The sequence below is a fragment of the Lepisosteus oculatus genome, chromosome 2 (genome assembly GCF_040954835.1).
Source record: "Lepisosteus oculatus isolate fLepOcu1 chromosome 2, fLepOcu1.hap2, whole genome shotgun sequence".
NCBI lineage: Eukaryota > Metazoa > Chordata > Actinopteri > Semionotiformes > Lepisosteidae > Lepisosteus > Lepisosteus oculatus.
The window spans coordinates 31307806-31324733 of NC_090697.1; the positions used below are offsets into that span (position 1 = coordinate 31307806).

Here is a 16928-nt window from a genome sequence, read left to right on the forward strand (position 1 = left end):
GGCACGGTTGAGGATTAAGGGGTTTGTAGAAGATAAATGATTGTGAAATAGGTACAGTTTACCAAAAGCTCTTGTTACACTTAAATACAGTATATAAATATATATGTATCTGTGCATGTTCTAATTTTCTTTTATTCATCTGTTTGAGTTCTGAAACTTAAATCAATACAGTAGTTTTAGAAACAGAATCCGGACATTGGATGGATTAAGACGCAGTGATACGACCAGTACGAGTTCAATTTTTCATGATATTGTCACAGCTCCCCAGCTCTGTAAGTCTCCCTCCCGTTTCCAGCTCTTCCCAGTGGTGTCGGAGTGCCCGGACGTGTTTGAGGACAGCGAGAACCCCCCCAGCAGCCGCTCCTCCGAGAGCGGCTTCACCGAGTTTGTGCAGTATCAGGCCGACAGGAGCGAGGACCTGGACCGGGCTGGGGGGGACAGCCAGGGGCCGCACAGCTCTCTGCCAGCTGGCAGTACCTCCTCCGAGACCGAAACCGCCTCCACGGTGGGCTCGGAGGACACCGTTGTTCACTCTTCTCCCACCGGGGGGCGTGCCTCGTCGGCCCTCGCCGGGAAAGCCAAGCAGAAGACAGTGATGCAGTGCTGCTTGGAGTACTTCCAGCAGTTTCTCACCCGGCTCGTCGCCCTGTATATCACCCCCGGCGCTGCCGGCGTGTCCGCCATCACGAGCGAGCTCTGCAGCGAGCTGAAGGGACATCAGGCCTCCAGAGGGAAAACAGCGCAAGCAGGAGACGCTGGCTTAAAGAGCACGGCCAGCTCTCAGTGTCTGGGGGCCTTCACAGCGGCCTGCCAGCTCTTCCTGGAGTGCTCCAGCTTCCCCATCTACATCGCAGAGGGCAACTTGAAGTCGTCTCCCCAGACAGAGGAGGTTCAGCCAGGTCAGCCCCCCCAGGTTTTACAGTCTGAACTTCCCCTCTAGGGTCACATTCTAGTCACATTCTATGTTTGGAGTTTTGATTCTGTTTTTTTTTTTTTAAACCCAATATAAATGCAGATATTAAATTCATTACTTATTCGACTTTTGTTGCATGGGCCCTTTAGAGTTTATGTACAGTAGTAAAATGATGGTCCTCATAAAAGTGCTTTAAAAATATTACTATTTTGAAGGAAGGGGATGTAGAATTTCTGTTAGTTCTTGTTTTATAATTCTGTCATATAAACACAGTACTAAATGGTTGTGGATATTTGGGTATAGCCTTAATTCAAGTTTAAATACAGAATGCATTTAAGCTTCTGTTTTATCTCCTGGCAGACTATGAACAGGTGAAGCCTCCTGTTTGGCTCCAGACCCTCATGGACGCCTGCTGCTTTGCTAACGAGTTCAGTATCCAGGCTGTCGCCATCTCTCTGGTGATGGACTTGGTGGGTCTCACACAGTCAGTCGCCATGGTAACGGGGGAAAATGTCGGCAGTCTGGAGGCACCCCAGCCAATGAGCCCGAGCCAGGGGAGGGTGGCCGTCGTCATCAGGCCCCCACTTACTCAAGGAATCCTCAGATTCATTGCTGAAAAAACGGACTTTTTTAAGGTAAGCAGTGGTCAGTTTTATTGACGTGGCACCTTGGTTTGCCCTTGTCTTAAAGTAAATGAAACTTCAAATGAAAAAAACAAAACAAGGAAAGTACGATGGCCAGTGTAAACAACATCAGTCTCTATGTTGTCATTTCTCAGCATGTTGCACTGACACTGTGGGACCAGCTGGGCGAAGGAACACCCCAGTATCATCAGAGGAGTGTGGAGCTCTTCTATCAGCTGCACAATCTGGTCCCCTCTTCCAGCATCTGTGAGGATGTCATCAGTCAGCAGCTGATGCACAGGGACAAAGTAAGGATCATCGGGAACTAGCAGAACAGTACGAGTCCCTCAAACCAAAAATCAAGTTTCTTGTAACATCAGTTTCTAGCTTACAACGCGAGACAACGCCATTATGAAGTGATAGATAATACAGAAAGGACTTTTGACAGCTAGCTTTCCATAATCATGGTGAAGTTTTAAATGAAGGACAATGTCCTGAAACAAGTAACGGGTAAAATCGATACATTGGTACATTGCAATCTGTTTGCAGTCCTCATGATGAATTGTTGATATTATGATCCTGTTAGTCTAGCCTAGAATGGAATCTTGTTTAACATTGACATGGGGTTTTGAAAAACAAATGTTCATGTTGGTAGAGATATTTTATTGTTACGTCTTTAAAATGCCACAGGATCATGGATGCTCCTTTCAATCAGGTGACTGTTCTCAGCAGGAGGAACGGCTAAAATGGGGAGCCACTTTAAATGGTTGAAGATTATTTAAAAGAAAAAGTAGAATGCCGAGGTGCTTTATTATTGTGTGTGCACAGGAGGGAAAATGTCTTTTAAGAACCCTGCAGATGTCTTTTACTCTGAAGTACTATATGATCATGCTGCATTAGAGTGGCTATTGGTTTATTAATTTTCTTACATTTTTCAGAAAATCCGACTAGAAGCTCATGTGAAGTTCTCAGTACTTTGGCACCTGACAAGGGATCTTAACATTACAAAGTCTTCCCCTTTTAATCGCACGTTTGACAGGTAGGGGATCAAAAACATTTTAGTTCGGTATGGCTAGAATTAGTAATTTCATGTTAAAAAATAGTATATTTTAGTGTATATGTATTTTTGAAAATCATTCATAAAGATGTCAATATAATATTGTAATACTGTACATTCAGACGGGTACTGTTACAATGAACAGCTGACTTTTTCAAAATGCTGTATTTCCTAAAGGTCAGTTGTCTGCTGAAGATGGGGTGCTGTAGGTGAAACTGCAGGTCATGATGTCAGGTTCTCTGTGCTCTGATCCTAATGCAGCTTCTTTCCTCCTCCCTGCGAAGGTCTCTGTTCATCATGCTCGACAGCCTGAGTAGCTGGGACGGCTCCACCTGCTGCGTGGGCCAGGCGTGGCTCAGCCAGGTGCTTCAGAGGCATGACATCGCCAGGGTGCTGGAGCCCCTGCTGCTGCTCCTGCTCCATCCAAAAACCCACCGGGTGTCCGTGCAGCGCGTCCAGGCCGAGCGCCACTGGGTCCGGGCCAGGGCGCCTGCTGAGGAGGAAGGCAATGGCTTCAGCTACGCGAGAGACCCTGGAACCGCCGACAGTGAGTGGATTCTGACACAAAACTGCCACCTTCAGCAAGGCCTCAGAAAGGGACAGTTTAGGATCTAAAAGATTACTTCCTTAGAACATGGAGAATGGGCCTGATTGAGGTGGAGTTTGCTTGTTTTAAACTGCATAACAAACCCTTGAATAGAAGAAACTAATTCACCTGTTCAGGAACATAGCCTCAAAACAGGCCTCATGTAAACATTGTGTTTTAAGAGATGTGACAGTAGATAGTAGTTTCCTAGCAGTGTTTTTTCTTTCCTTTTCTTGTATTTTTTTTATTTGCATTTTTTTGTTGTACTTGGAATATCACCAGTTGAGATACATTTTTCTAGAACACAATAATAAAAACAGCCTCAAACTCCGTTGTGCTGAAAAATAAATTTCTTTACTGCAATAAATTAATGTAGTGATTTAATATTATACAATTTTTAAAATAGTGACTAAATTGTTTTGAAATTGTTTGAGCAATGAACGTCAGGTAGTGACACATGTCATCAAAATTACATTGAAATACATTTTGGATGTTCAAATAACATGTGTTAACAAATATCTTCTGGCTTGGTTCTGCATTTCTGCTTAAAGATTTCAGCCAGATGCCAGTTAAAACCATGAATGCTGTAAGGGAGAGCCATGGGAGAGCACTAACCCTGGAGGAGATAGAGCACTTCAGTCTCACAGTCAATCCCCTGAGCGACAGCCTGTCCCTGCTCAGCACAAGCAGCGAGAATCTTCACCTGGCAGCAGCGGAGTTCGACTTGCCTGACCAACAGACCGAGATGCTCCATAGCTCTGATTCAGGGGGCTCCCACTCCTCCACCGCGGACAACACCAGCTTCGAGGAGCTCGACAGCACCAACACAACAGGAACTCAGGATAACGCCCCTGCTTCTGCGACGGAGGACTCTGTAGAAGTCGTGGTGCCGCAGGTTTTGTTTGAATTGGTTGACAGAGTGGCTAAGATCATTGAGAACGATACCGACGCAGCTGAAGCGTGGCATGAGTCTGACTCTGACAGCTCTATCTCACAAACGTCTGCTGGGCCACACATGTTGGATACTTGTAATGATATGATGCCCAACAAAAATGCTGCCAGCAAAGAGAAAGTACTTGAGTCTGAAACAAATGGAGCTCCTGGGTATCTTTCTGTCACGTCTGACACAGGAGAAGAAGAGCAGCCCCGTGATAATATCACCAGACACAGCTCTTCCCCATCCATTGTCACAATTCCGGATGCAACTTCTGAGCCCACCCTCCAGGCTGAAGACCAGTCCCGCAAGAGAAGCCAGAGTAGCATCCAGCTCAGCCTTAAGGGAAAGATCATGGAAAAGCTGGTGGACAAATCTCCAGGTGCTAAGCCTAAAGTAAAGAGCAACAAAAAGAAAGAGGAAGACAAGAAGAAAATTCAAGCCGAGAAGGCAAAACAGCCCAACATCTTCTTCGGGGATAGCTTGGACCTGGAGAACTGGTACAGCTGCGGGGAGGGAGAGGTGTCAGAGATTGAGAGTGACGTGGGCTCTCCTGGACTGCGCAGGGCTACCTCACCACCCAGGTTCCACATCCACCCGCTCTACCAGCATGTCCTTCTGTACCTCCAGCTGTATGACTCCTCCCGCACTCTGCACGCGCTGTCCGCCCTCATTGCTATGCTGAAGGCCAGTCCCACTGCCTTCGTCAGTGCCATCTCCACCACTAGCATCAATAATACTTACACCCCGCAGCTGTCCCTCTTGCAAAACCTCTTGGCCCGCCACCGCATCTCCGTCATGGGAAAGGACTTCTACTGCCACATCCCTGTGGACTCGCACAGCCACTCCTTCCGCAGCTCCATGTTCATTGAGATCATTATCTCCCTCTGCCTCTACTTCCTGCGCAGCTATTACTCCACTCATGTGCTGGCCTCACAGCAGGACCTCTCGGGCAACCGCAACATGCAGATCATTAGCGTCGAGGTGTTGATGCTGCTGTTCACCGAGCTCGCCAAGGTCACCGAGGGTTCAGCCAAGGGCTTTGCCAGCTTCATCTCGGACATGCTGTCGAAGTGCAAAGTGCAAAAAGTCATCCTCCACTGCCTCCTGTCCTCCATCTTCAGTGCCCAGAAGTGGCACGGCGAGAGAGTCGCGGGCAGGAACATGCCTGCTGTCGAGGAAGGCCTGTCCGAGGACAGCATCATCAACTTCTCGGAGGATGAGATAGACAACTGCAGCACAGTGCAGTCTCAGCTGCTCCGGCTCCTGCAGAGCCTCATTATTCTGGAGCACAGGGTGATGGTTCAGCCCGAGGATGTTGAAGGTGGCTATGAGTTCATCAGCACAGACGTGGAGCACATCAACCCCCAGCAGCCCATGACTTCCCTTCAGTATCTCCACTCCCAGCCCATTACGTCACAGGGGATGTTCCTCTGTGCTGTGATCAGGGCGCTGCACCAGCACTACACCTGCAAAATGCACCCGCAGTGGATCAGTCTGATAACTGCTACGTTGCCCTACATGGGAAAAGTGCTGAGGAGGGTGGTGGCATCTGTGACCCTGCAGCTGTGTCGTAACCTGGATCACTTAATCCAGCAGTACAGATATGAGACCGGATTATCAGAAAGCAGGTATATCCAAATACCAGCGCCTATAAGTGTGGTTCTGTTCCAATAGGGGTGTGTTAATTTTTTTTTAAAAGCGCAGTATTTAAGAAACCACTTTTAGATTTGCACAAGATTATTTCCTGTAATTGTAGAAAATTGGATTGTATTTGTAAGAAACAAATCACTCATTCACAAATCATTCAGTTGTTAGCTGTAGTGTCTTATCTACAGTATATAGTTTAAAATAATGGCATTTTAAATGTATTTTTGGTTATTTAAAGGAGAAAATTAGTCAAGCTTACAAGAAACCATGGTAAAGATTTGAAAAACATTTTATTTTAGTGCTGTTTTTGGCCTTCTTTCCATTTTTATTACACAATAATATATTATTAATAATAACTATGTTTGCAATTGGCAGTGTACAATTTAATTCCTGTTTCTTGATTTTCTTCTTTTGAATATTTAGACCACAGTGGATGGCGTCTTGCATTCCTCCAGACATGATTCTTACTCTTTTAGAGGGAATAACAACTATTATTCACTACTGCCTCCTAGACCCATCTTCTCAGTACCATCTGGTAAGTGCCCAGTATTCTGGACTGTGAATAACACACTTTTTTACTTTATATTATATACATGGTCTATGTCTTTTCTATGCAGTTGTGGGAGTCAATTAAAAGGGTTAGATAATTAGGATAAGCATTTTTTCATGATCACTCTGTGGATTTCCGTTGCACACTTTAAAATAATTTAAAGTTTCCTATTTTGAGTAAAAGCAGGTAATGAAAGCAATTCAGGATTGTCTCTATTCTTTAGCTCATGACTGTTTGTTACCCTGACTTCTTTTCTGAGTTCCTTGATCTCTTTGCTGCGGCAGCTGTTGGTAAACGTGGACCAGAAGCACCTGAGTGAGGCTCGGACAGGGATCCTGTCCATCCTTCACACCATCATGTCCTCTGTGACTCTCCTCTGGAGTGTCCTGTTTCTGGCTGACAACTCAGAGCGCCCTCCAGTGGCCTCAGCATCCGCCACCACCACCATCAATCTCGGCTCCACTAAGGTACTTCTGGCCTGGACAGCAACATGTACTGGCTGTAAAGGAACAAGTAAAAAGTTTATTCCATGCTGAAAAGAGACGAAAGTTTCCTTTCTTCTGGAATAAACCTTTTACTTGTTCCTTTGCAGCCTACGCATGCTGACGGAAAAAAAACTTGATGTACTGGCTGTGTCAGCTTTATAAGAGCTTCACACATTTGACAAAGTAATATTGTCTTTTGTACCAAAAATGAGAAGTCACAGGAAGATAAAGCTAAATATAATATACGGTGAGGTGTTAAAAACACAATAGGGGAGTATTGGAGCCTGTACTGCTTTTGTTGTGGTGTTAATGTCTCTTAGTTTAGTACTTAGAAAAAAGAAATAAACCATATAACATCATAGTAGAACATTGATGAATATAAGAATCATTTTAAGCCTAATTTCAGAGACCATAATTCCCTGGGAGCATTTTTAAAACGCAGCAAGGTCGACTTTTTATCGTGCTGGTCTGTTCCTGTTCATTCCAGAACCTGAGGCAGCAGATTCTGGAGCTGCTGGGTCCCATCTCCATGAATCATGGGGCTCACTTCATGGCTGCCATTGCTTATGTGTGGAACGAGAGAAAGCAAGGCAAAAATGCTTCCCGGAACAAAGTGAGTCACCATGTACAAGCGCATCTCACGCACAGCTCACACAGCTCACACAGCTCCACTGGGCGATCACTGAACTGTCTTTAGGGACGTCCGGTTGTGACCTATCAAAGGTTACGTTGCCTTGAAGCATATTTACTGTATGATTTTTCTCTGTGTTGATTGTTAGTCAATTTCCTTGGTCTTCTTTTGACAGACCACTGTACTGTCACAATGAAGCTAGAAAAAGATTAAAAGACCCTTAAAATCTAAATGTGAGGGTAGATACACCATGTACTGCTTACAGCATTCTTATACTATTTCTGTGCTTTGTGTAGAACATGAGAGAGGTTACGAACAATAGGAGGCCATACTGCTGTAGCCCCATCTAGCTCATCTAGCCAATTTAGTAGATAATGGATCTGAGGACCTCATTCAGGCATTTCTTTAAGAAAGCCAGGATATCAATTTCAGCAGGATGGCTGTTGAATAACTTATTACTTTCCCACAACCTTGTTTAAAATAATTATTGGTAAGCATGTACATATGTGAAATATCTCAGGAATATGAGCTGAAAATGTCACAGAAAATTAACTCGACTCTGGTTGTAATTATGTCCTTCATTTATATGTAAAACATTTTATCTCCAGGATATTTGTGTTGTTTTAGTTCTATTTTTTTAACATTCATTACTCAGATTTTGCTTAATAATAATAATCTTTACAGTTATAAAGTGCTTTACAAGTAAAAGGGACTCCCCTTCACCAACGGCAGCACCACCTGGATGATGCACCGGCAGCCATAGTGCACCAGTACACTCACCACACACCAGCTCTCAGTGGGGAGGAGAATCCAGATACTGGCCAGACTCACACCTGCTTAGAGTTTCAGGGTGATATACAGTAGCTGCTGGCTTTGTACTTTGTTCCTAGATTACTTTGTATACATAGCTGTACATCTTGATGTGTAATTTTCCAAACAGCAGGAGTTGAGAACTGAAATTGTTTTCTAGGTCATTCCCACAGCTAGTGAAGAACAGCTCCTCCTTGTGGAGCTTGTGCGCTCCATCAGCGCCATGAGGACAGAGACTGTGATGCAGACCGTGAAGGAGGTTTTGAAGCAGCCACCAGCTATAGCCAAGGACAAGGTGAGGTCCATCTCCACCCGTCTCAGCTTTTGCAAGAAAGAGGTTTTGTACTTTTATCATCAATAACTATCCAATTCAGGTGTGAGCTTGATTTTGTGCAGTTAAAGTGACAGATTTTCATTTCAGTGCTGACTTGTCTAATTAAGTCTTTTGCTCTCTTCTTCACAGAAACATCTTTCCCTGGAAGTCTGCATGTTGCAGTTTTTCTATGCTTATGTCCAAAGGTGTGTTCACTAGTGCTGCTGATGTCTCAGAAATACAGTAGCTGCATATTTAAGTTGATGTTTGTCATCTGTGCTATACCTGTATATACAGTATCTATCATATTATTTCTCTTTACAGAGTCCCTGTGTCAAACCTTGTGGACAGCTGGCCATCACTGCTGTCTTTACTCAAGGACTCTGTGCAGCTTGGACTCCCATCCCCAGGACAGTTCTTGATCCTCGGGTATAGACTGTTAGCCACACAGCTTTTACATAACATTTAATGTTACCTAATATTAAAGGATTTCTGTCATTGAATTAAAGCCACCGAACTGCTGATTTTTACACTTTAAGAAACAGGAATATAATTAGTCTTGTCCTCATGTTTCTAAGTAATTTCTTTAGCTCTCAAAGAGATTAAGTTTTTGAAATTTGTGATCGTGAGATTAATGTGAATGTTAAGTATTTTTTTATTTGGACTGTATTACATGCATACATTTTTTCATTTGATCTTTATTACAAGCATACTTTGTATTCAAGTCAGTAATTTCAATTGACTTACTGTACGTATTGGAACATTTACTGTACTTTATGTAATTGTCAAAGTGCAAAACTCAGTATTGATTTTACTGTCCCAATCCTTTTGGATGGCACTGTATACAGGTACAGTATACAGTATGTTATATAAAAGCTCCGATTAACATATATGTATACATAAAGCAGGAAATTGTGCTCCTAAAATATTTTAAAATATCTGTGCTCTGATTTTTAAACATGGCTCAGAGGAGTCCAGCTTAATAATATTATTTGTCTGATAGTATACAGGCGTCCCGTCCAGGGTATGTCCTGCCTTGTGCCTGTTGCTTGCTGGGACAGGCTCTGGCTCTCTGACTACCCTAAACCGGAAGAAGCAGTTAGAAAATGGATGGAGGGTAATAGTATAAATATATAGCTGGACAGGCAGAAACACGTTGAGAAGCAGTGAAAATATGTGATTCTGGCTTGTAAAAATGTTGATTCCCACAGAAGGTCAATAAATAGGGAGCTACAAAAGCCACAATATCAACTTTGGGAAGAAAGATACGTTTATTTTACGATATCTGTTTTGTTCTTATTTTTAAAGAATTCTCAACGAGTTTATCTTGAAGAACCCCAACTTTGAAAATAAGAAGGACCAGCGCGAGCTGCAGGTAAGACCTTTGCAGAAGGTGTCCGTTTGAGTTCTTGTGTTCACCAGCGAGTTCTGACAGAGTTTGCCCTTGTGCCTCTTCAACAGGATGTCACGCACAAAATTGTGGAGGCTATCGGAACGGTTGCTGGCTCCTCCCTGGAGCAGACTACCTGGCTGAGGAGGAATCTGGAAGTGAAGGCTTCCCCGCAGATTGTAGTGGATGGGGCCACCCTGGAACCAGATGTGGAAGGTGCGGAAATCTCACAGTGGAACTGTATTGAGTTCCGTGTTCAATTTGAGACGTGTCACATTCTCTTCTATTGATTATGTGTGGAAATATTTTTTGTAGTTTCTTCTTCAAGTGTTAGTGTGGTACATTTTTAATAGTAAGTGGTAGTGCTGTACAAATTGCTGTACATTTTTAGTACCATATATGAGCAATAGATGTATTTTTAATGGGTTCCCAGATCAAAGAAACTGTTAAAAGGTAATCTGTAATCTGGATTATGTATTGCGGTGTGAGTCTGGGCTCTGTATCTTATTGTGATCGGGACTTTAAAAAAGTGGCACCACACAGCTGACCAGTTGCCTCAGGCATTAGGATACTTTGAGACGATCAAGGTGTTATACTGTAGGCTTGCTGTGCTACAGCAACTCACTGCTCTACTTTCTAGGCAACTGTGAACTTGTCCTGCTACCTTCGAGAGCTGCTATCTCCATGCTTGATGCTAGCAGTTTTCAGAAGACTGCTTACTGAGGAGTGTAGCAGTGAGCTGAGTTAATGAACAGTTGCCAATTCCAAATTGGAAGCTGTAAATAGTGGAAAACAAATTGCCAGTTCCAAACTGAATTTATCAAATATTTGTATACAACACTTAATGTTATGCAATTGATTAACCCTTTATAACTATATGTTCACAACTATTTCTATTTCATATATAATACATTCCAAATGTTGCTATAGGTCAGAGTAAATTACACATGGCAGGATGAAATTGATTGTGCAGTTATGAGTGGTTGTTAGTTCACGCAGGAGTACGTGTGTATGTCCTGCCATCAGTACTGTACTCTCTCACACCTTTCAGAGCTGATGCTGACAGTGATGGAAGCCTCCAGTTTCACTCCCTCCGTGTACAGTGTGCATGCACTGACCTTGCTGGCTGAGGTGAAGTGTACTGTATTTCCTTCTTCTAAAATCAATCATGGTATGAAAGAGTATGGAGCACTGTGTAATGACCAACCTACTGTGACTTATGAAACAGACAATCTGTTTTCAAGGTCTATGTGGAATATTCTTTAATTCACTTTGGAAAATCATGAAATACTCAAAGCAGGTGCTATGAAGGTTCATCATGAAATGGTAGCTGAACTAGTCACATTTCCCTTCCTCTATAGTGCTGTCACTCACAAAAGACACTAGCTAGCACTTGTCAGATACGGGACACTAAAGACAGCTGAGAAAGGGACTGCAGTTTGCCTCCTCTGAGTTTTTAGTTTAACACTTCAGAACGTCTAAAGATGAATTATTAATGATAAATTGATCAGTCTCACAATGAGTGTGTCCTTTGTCTTCTGGTATTGTAAATACAGTTCAGATATTAGTTTTAACATGTTTTTTTTTGTCTAGGTTATTATATGAACAACACTATTAATATTGCTAATGATTTGGGTGGTGCTTTTACCTAAACTTACATTTGCACCCATACAGCAAAAATGGTAGGCTTGATGATTTTATTTTTGTCTTTGAAGGACTGTTTGAAAATCAGTTTTTGCGTGTGGATCTCAGCTGAAGATTCTGTTTGACAGTGACATGTTTTTCAGGTGCTGGCTCACCTGCTGGACATGGTGTTTTACAGTGATGAGAAAGAGAGGGTCATTCCTCTCCTGGTCAACATTATGCACTATGTAGTGCCTTACCTCCGCAACCACAGGTAACTGCTTGGCTATGACCACAGTACCCTTTTTTCTTCACAGTACAGAGTAGAGTCAGGAACCCCACATTATTGAGGTGTTTGGTTAATTCAGGGCTCATCTTTAGTAATAAAAGTATGAATTGGATTATATTGATAAGATTAACCTCATAGTTCACGTATTTCAAAAGACATGCTTTTCCTTGTTTTAACCCCTTTGGATCCCTGTGTGTCTTACAGTGCTCATAATGCCCCGAGCTATCGCGCATGTGTACAGCTCCTGAGCAGTCTGAGCGGCTATCAGTACACCCGACGAGCTTGGAAAAAGGAGGCCTTTGATCTCTTCATGGACCACACATTCTTCCAGATGGACTCCTCTTGCGTCAGCCAGTGAGAGAAACTTGTGCAATTTATACAGTGAATTCAGTCTTTTTTTATTTGAGGAGTGCCTAAATCATAATGGTTATCTTTCAGCTGGCGAGCCATTATGGATCACTTGATGACGCATGACAAAACTACATTCCGAGACTTGATGAGTAAGTGTTTTCCTGGTTTAGCCAGCAGCCATATCACCCTGGCAACTGGCAAAACTGGCAACCCACTGAAGCTCAGCAGGTGGGAGCCTGGTCAGTACCTGCTGGAAGAGGTGTTAGTGGGGCCAGTAGGGGGCGCTCACCCTGCGGTCTGTGTGGGACGTAATGCTTCAGTATAGTGACGGGGACACTATACTCTAAAAAGGCATCGTCCTTCGGATGAGACGTAAAACCAAGGTCCTGTCTCTCTGTGGTCATTAAATATCCCAGGGATTTAAAAAAAAAGAGTAGAGGTGTTACCCCGGCATCCTGGCCAAATTTCCCATTGGCCTTTACTATCATGGCCTCCTAACAATCCCCATCTTTGAATTGGCTTCAGCACTCTGTTCTCCTCCCCACTGAGAGCTGGTGTGTGGGGAGCAGACTGGCGCACTATGGCTGCCGTCGCATCATCCAGATGGGGCTGCACACTGGTGGTGGTGGAGGGGAGCCCCCATTACCTGTAAAGCGCTTTGATTTTAGTGTCTAGAAAAGCACTATATAAGTGTAAGCAATTATTAATTATTATTATTAGTTTACATGTGGTTCATGTTCTCAGCAAGAAGCAGTTATCAAGCATAGCTTGAGTGATCATAGCTTAAATGGTTTTGTCCTTCCAGGCAGGGGGGTGGTAGTTACCCTTGACCCAATTTTACTTGCCTCCCCCCTTTGAGCAATTTAAATCCTTTCAGTTTGAAGATGGGGATGTTTGTGCAAAAGACTGTTCTCTATTAATTTACCATGAACAACATCTAAATGGGGAATTGGCTGCTGAGGGGAGCAAACATGGGAAAGCTTGTAGGTGATAACAAGTGCTGCGTATCAGCATGAGCAGGCGTACTCCAGACCGAAAACCACTGTTCGGAGCTGTTGAAGTTAATACTTCAGTTAATCTTTTTTTTTTTTAATTTTATATTTTTATTTCAGTTACTCAATTTTAACTTCAATTATTAACTTAAGTCTTCGTGTGTACTGTGAAGAAACTCTTGCTGCTGTTTCATTGGCTTTGTCGTTTTTCAGTTTAGCTAGGATTGTCTGGGTACGGTACTTGCGGTTTCTGCAATGAACCGTTCTGTGCCGTGTATCTGCGTACAGCACGGGTAGCAGTGGCGCAGAGCAGCTCCCTCAACCTGTTTACGAACCGAGACGCCGAGCTGGAGCAGAGAGCCATGCTGCTCAAGAGACTTGCCTTCACCATCTTCAGCAGCGAGGTGGACCAGTACCAGAAGTACCTCCCAGACATCCAGGGTCAGAATTCACTTTTTCTGCCACTTCCTTGGTTTCTGCCATTGGAGCTTCTCTTCGTTCTATAGACTGATTAAATAAGGAAGAAAAACACGAGAGCAAATTGACACAAGATAAAAGAATTAAAGTCATAAACTGTAAAGGATAAGAACATCAAATCACAATGATATGTGTTTAACTTCCAGATTATTACCAGACTGTGCTTTATAATTTTCTTTCCCTGCTTTATAATTTCTATGTGCATATTGTTTGCCAATAATAAAAAAGTATACTATTGAGTTTGGACACAAACATACATTCACTGGTTGTTTAGAGGTACAAAGGCTGAAATCTGATTTTTTTTTCCATCCTGTATGATCGTGTTATCAGAACGCCTAGTGGAGAGTCTCCGACTCCCCCAAGTCCCGACTCTCCATGCGCAGGTCTTCCTGTTTTTTCGGGTGCTGCTCTTGCGAATGTCTCCTCAACACCTGACCTCCCTCTGGCCCACGATGATCACAGAGCTGGTAAGGGAAAACGGAAGAATAGGGCTTGTGTTATTCATGCCAGAAAGAGTATTTGGCATTTGAGTACTGCCTTTAAACAGCACGTACAGCAACATGATTTTTCTGTGATAAATAATATATATACATATGTCATTAATTTTAACTTGATTTGTATTTGTAATATAAATACATTTCTCCCATTTTAATAGGTTCAAGTGTTTTTACTTATGGAGCAGGAGCTCACAGCTGATGAAGATATTTCAAGGTAAGAGCAGACACGATAAGGAATTATGTGTGACAAAACTGAATTGTGTTTCAGCTACAGCTTTGAACAAAAATGGAACATTAATTGGGGTGGCATTAATTAGATATTCTTTACACCAGTATTAGAATGTCAAGCCTATGTGCTGAATGCAAGAATTAGAAACTATAAAGGAAAACTTGCCGCAGTGCACAACCCCAGTGGGTTGACCCGAGTCCCTTTCTCCCTTTTTTTAGCATGTGTTAGGATGAAAAGGAATGCAGAAATATAAGACAATGGCAGCAGTATGACCTGCTGTGCACTTTTTTCTCCCATCAATTTTCCCCCTTTTGTAAAGACTTTGTCTTATGGAATTACTTACTGTTTTAGAACATCTGGCCCCTCCGTGGCAGGCTTGGAGACCACATACACAGGGGGTAATGGATTCTCCACCTCCTACAACAGCCAGCGCTGGCTCAATCTCTACCTCTCTGCCTGCAAATTCCTTGACTTGGCCCTGGCGCTGCCTTCTGAAAGCCTGCCTCAGTTCCAGATGTAAGCTTTTTCATAAGATTTTTCTTCTTCTTCCAGGGAATATCAACACAGAGAAAACCAGATGGTTTTGATCATCAAAATACAATTCTGTATCCACCTACTTAAATATTTCACCCCATGTCATGAATGGATATGAGTATTTAACAACTCTCAACAGGACAATGAAAGTACAAAGTATAAAGATAAGACTGACATTGGAACAAGGTAGAGATTTATAATACCCATTGATTATCAGGAGTTTCCAGGCCGTTACAGGGAACACACACACAGTTTAAGAGAGTATAGCAAGGGTGGAGTAAACCCAGAGAAAATATCTGAAAAGGGGGAAAATTTGCAGACTCCACACATAAGGTGACCCAGTCTGTAATCAAACCCAGGATCCAGGAGCTATGAAGTGGAAGCACTAATGATTATCATGCTGCCTTGTAATTATTGAAGAATGTTGGCTTCTTTAGTGTGAATTTAAACGCTCAACCCCTTCTACTGTGTTCACTGGTTCTCATCTTTTACAGGTATCGGTGGGCATTCATTCCCGAAGCATCAGATGATTCTGGTTTGGAGGTTCGCAGGCAAGGGACTCACCAAAGGGAATTCAAACCTTATGTGGTTCGACTGGCAAAACTTCTAAGGAAGAGAGCGAAGGTAAACCACTCCACTAGTAACTCCACAATTGAAAAAATATACTTCTGAGTTTTAGTCAAACTCAAACATCAGATCATAAGAATAGTTTCACAGCACATTGAACTGCACTACTCCTCTTTTTCTCCATATGTTTGTTTCACACTAAGAATATCTGCACACCTACAGTATTTCTGTATACCCTTACGACCCCATTAATAACAACCGAAGAACAGCCTTGCTAGTTGTAAGCCACTTGGGCCGTCCATCACTTGACTGGTCTTAGAACTGCTCACTATGAAGCGGCTTCCAAATAACTGGTGCATTATAATTAGAAAATGAGGTTTACCATCTGTGGACACTTCCCAAATGCCAGTTTTATCAGAATCAAGAAGTGAACATATCCAGGTAAACATGAAGGAGCAGTTCAGGTGGGTAGCTGCATCAGCATGCGTAGGCTGAAAAGAGAAGAGAGAAAACACATTTCGGGTGTGAGGCCCAAAGGCGGCTCCACAGCCGCGAGGTTGTGCTTTCTTTCTTCTCTTTTCAGCATGGAAAAAACCTTTACATGTTCCTATGAAGGAACATGTTGGGACAAAAGCTCCAGGCTGTGCTGCACTGAGTTTTGATTAGGCCTTCGTAGGCGGACTAAAACTGCCCCATCTTGCTAGTTTGAGAAGAAAACAACCACTCTGTATCTCACGAGGGCAGTGTCTACTGTGCCAAAATGAGGTGTGAAGCAGAGTCGTTCACGTCTTCATTTCGTTTTGTTCCCCGTGAGCAGAAAAACCCAGAGGAGGACAGCTCAGGGAGAACTATCGCCTGGGAGCCAGGCCACCTCCTGCTGACGCTGTACACCATCCGCAGCATGGAGCAGCTGCTGCCCTTCTTCAACGTGCTCAGCCAGGTGTTCAACAGCAAGGTGACGAGCCGCTCTGCAGGCCACTCAGGGAGCCCCGTCCTCAACACCGCCTCCTTCCCCGGCAAGGACATGAAACTGGAGAGTCAGAAGGTGTTCTGGAGCAAGGCCCGGCAGGACATAGAGGAGATGGTGGAGAAGGACTTCCTGGAAGGGGTGATCAAAACGTGACTGAACAAAAACCCCAGCCCCGAACGTGGGAACAAAAACTGAAGTGTAAATTTCATTTTGTATTTATGATGAATGCATTTAAATAATTTTATTTGTATATATTGAACGACTGTGAAAGCTGACTCAATTTGTAAGTATGGCTGACTGTGGTTTTTGGTTTATTCCATCTATGGTCAGAGTGTAAATGATTGTACCATTCCCTATTGTTGTGACTTACTAAATAAACAATTGTGAAATAAAAACATTTTTGTGTAATGGACACATTAATTACGGGGACTTCCAGGTGAGCTAAGAACAATATCAC

The 16928-nt window shown here is 43.2% G+C and overlaps 1 protein-coding gene across 3 annotated transcripts in view; it reads left to right on the plus strand.

The window, feature by feature from the left end:
* dop1a (DOP1 leucine zipper like protein A) overlaps positions 1–16868 on the plus strand; it is a 36464-nt gene extending 19596 nt beyond the window's left edge. For all 3 annotated transcript variants that reach the window (XM_015356043.2, XM_015356057.2, XM_015356047.2), the window contains 24 exons: positions 296–899; positions 1274–1548; positions 1692–1844; positions 2475–2575; positions 2878–3140; positions 3731–5744; positions 6187–6298; positions 6598–6780; positions 7286–7411; positions 8400–8534; positions 8703–8758; positions 8877–8981; positions 9861–9927; positions 10014–10158; positions 10994–11073; positions 11730–11839; positions 12059–12208; positions 12293–12354; positions 13486–13638; positions 14005–14141; positions 14330–14385; positions 14752–14916; positions 15429–15558; positions 16319–16868. In XM_015356043.2, coding sequence (XP_015211529.2) covers positions 296–899; positions 1274–1548; positions 1692–1844; positions 2475–2575; positions 2878–3140; positions 3731–5744; positions 6187–6298; positions 6598–6780; positions 7286–7411; positions 8400–8534; positions 8703–8758; positions 8877–8981; positions 9861–9927; positions 10014–10158; positions 10994–11073; positions 11730–11839; positions 12059–12208; positions 12293–12354; positions 13486–13638; positions 14005–14141; positions 14330–14385; positions 14752–14916; positions 15429–15558; positions 16319–16624 — 5688 coding nt within the window. In that variant the 3' untranslated portion in view covers positions 16625–16868. The remainder of the gene's footprint in view (positions 1–295; positions 900–1273; positions 1549–1691; positions 1845–2474; positions 2576–2877; positions 3141–3730; positions 5745–6186; positions 6299–6597; positions 6781–7285; positions 7412–8399; positions 8535–8702; positions 8759–8876; positions 8982–9860; positions 9928–10013; positions 10159–10993; positions 11074–11729; positions 11840–12058; positions 12209–12292; positions 12355–13485; positions 13639–14004; positions 14142–14329; positions 14386–14751; positions 14917–15428; positions 15559–16318) is intronic.
* Positions 16869–16928: the final 60 nt, after the last annotated feature.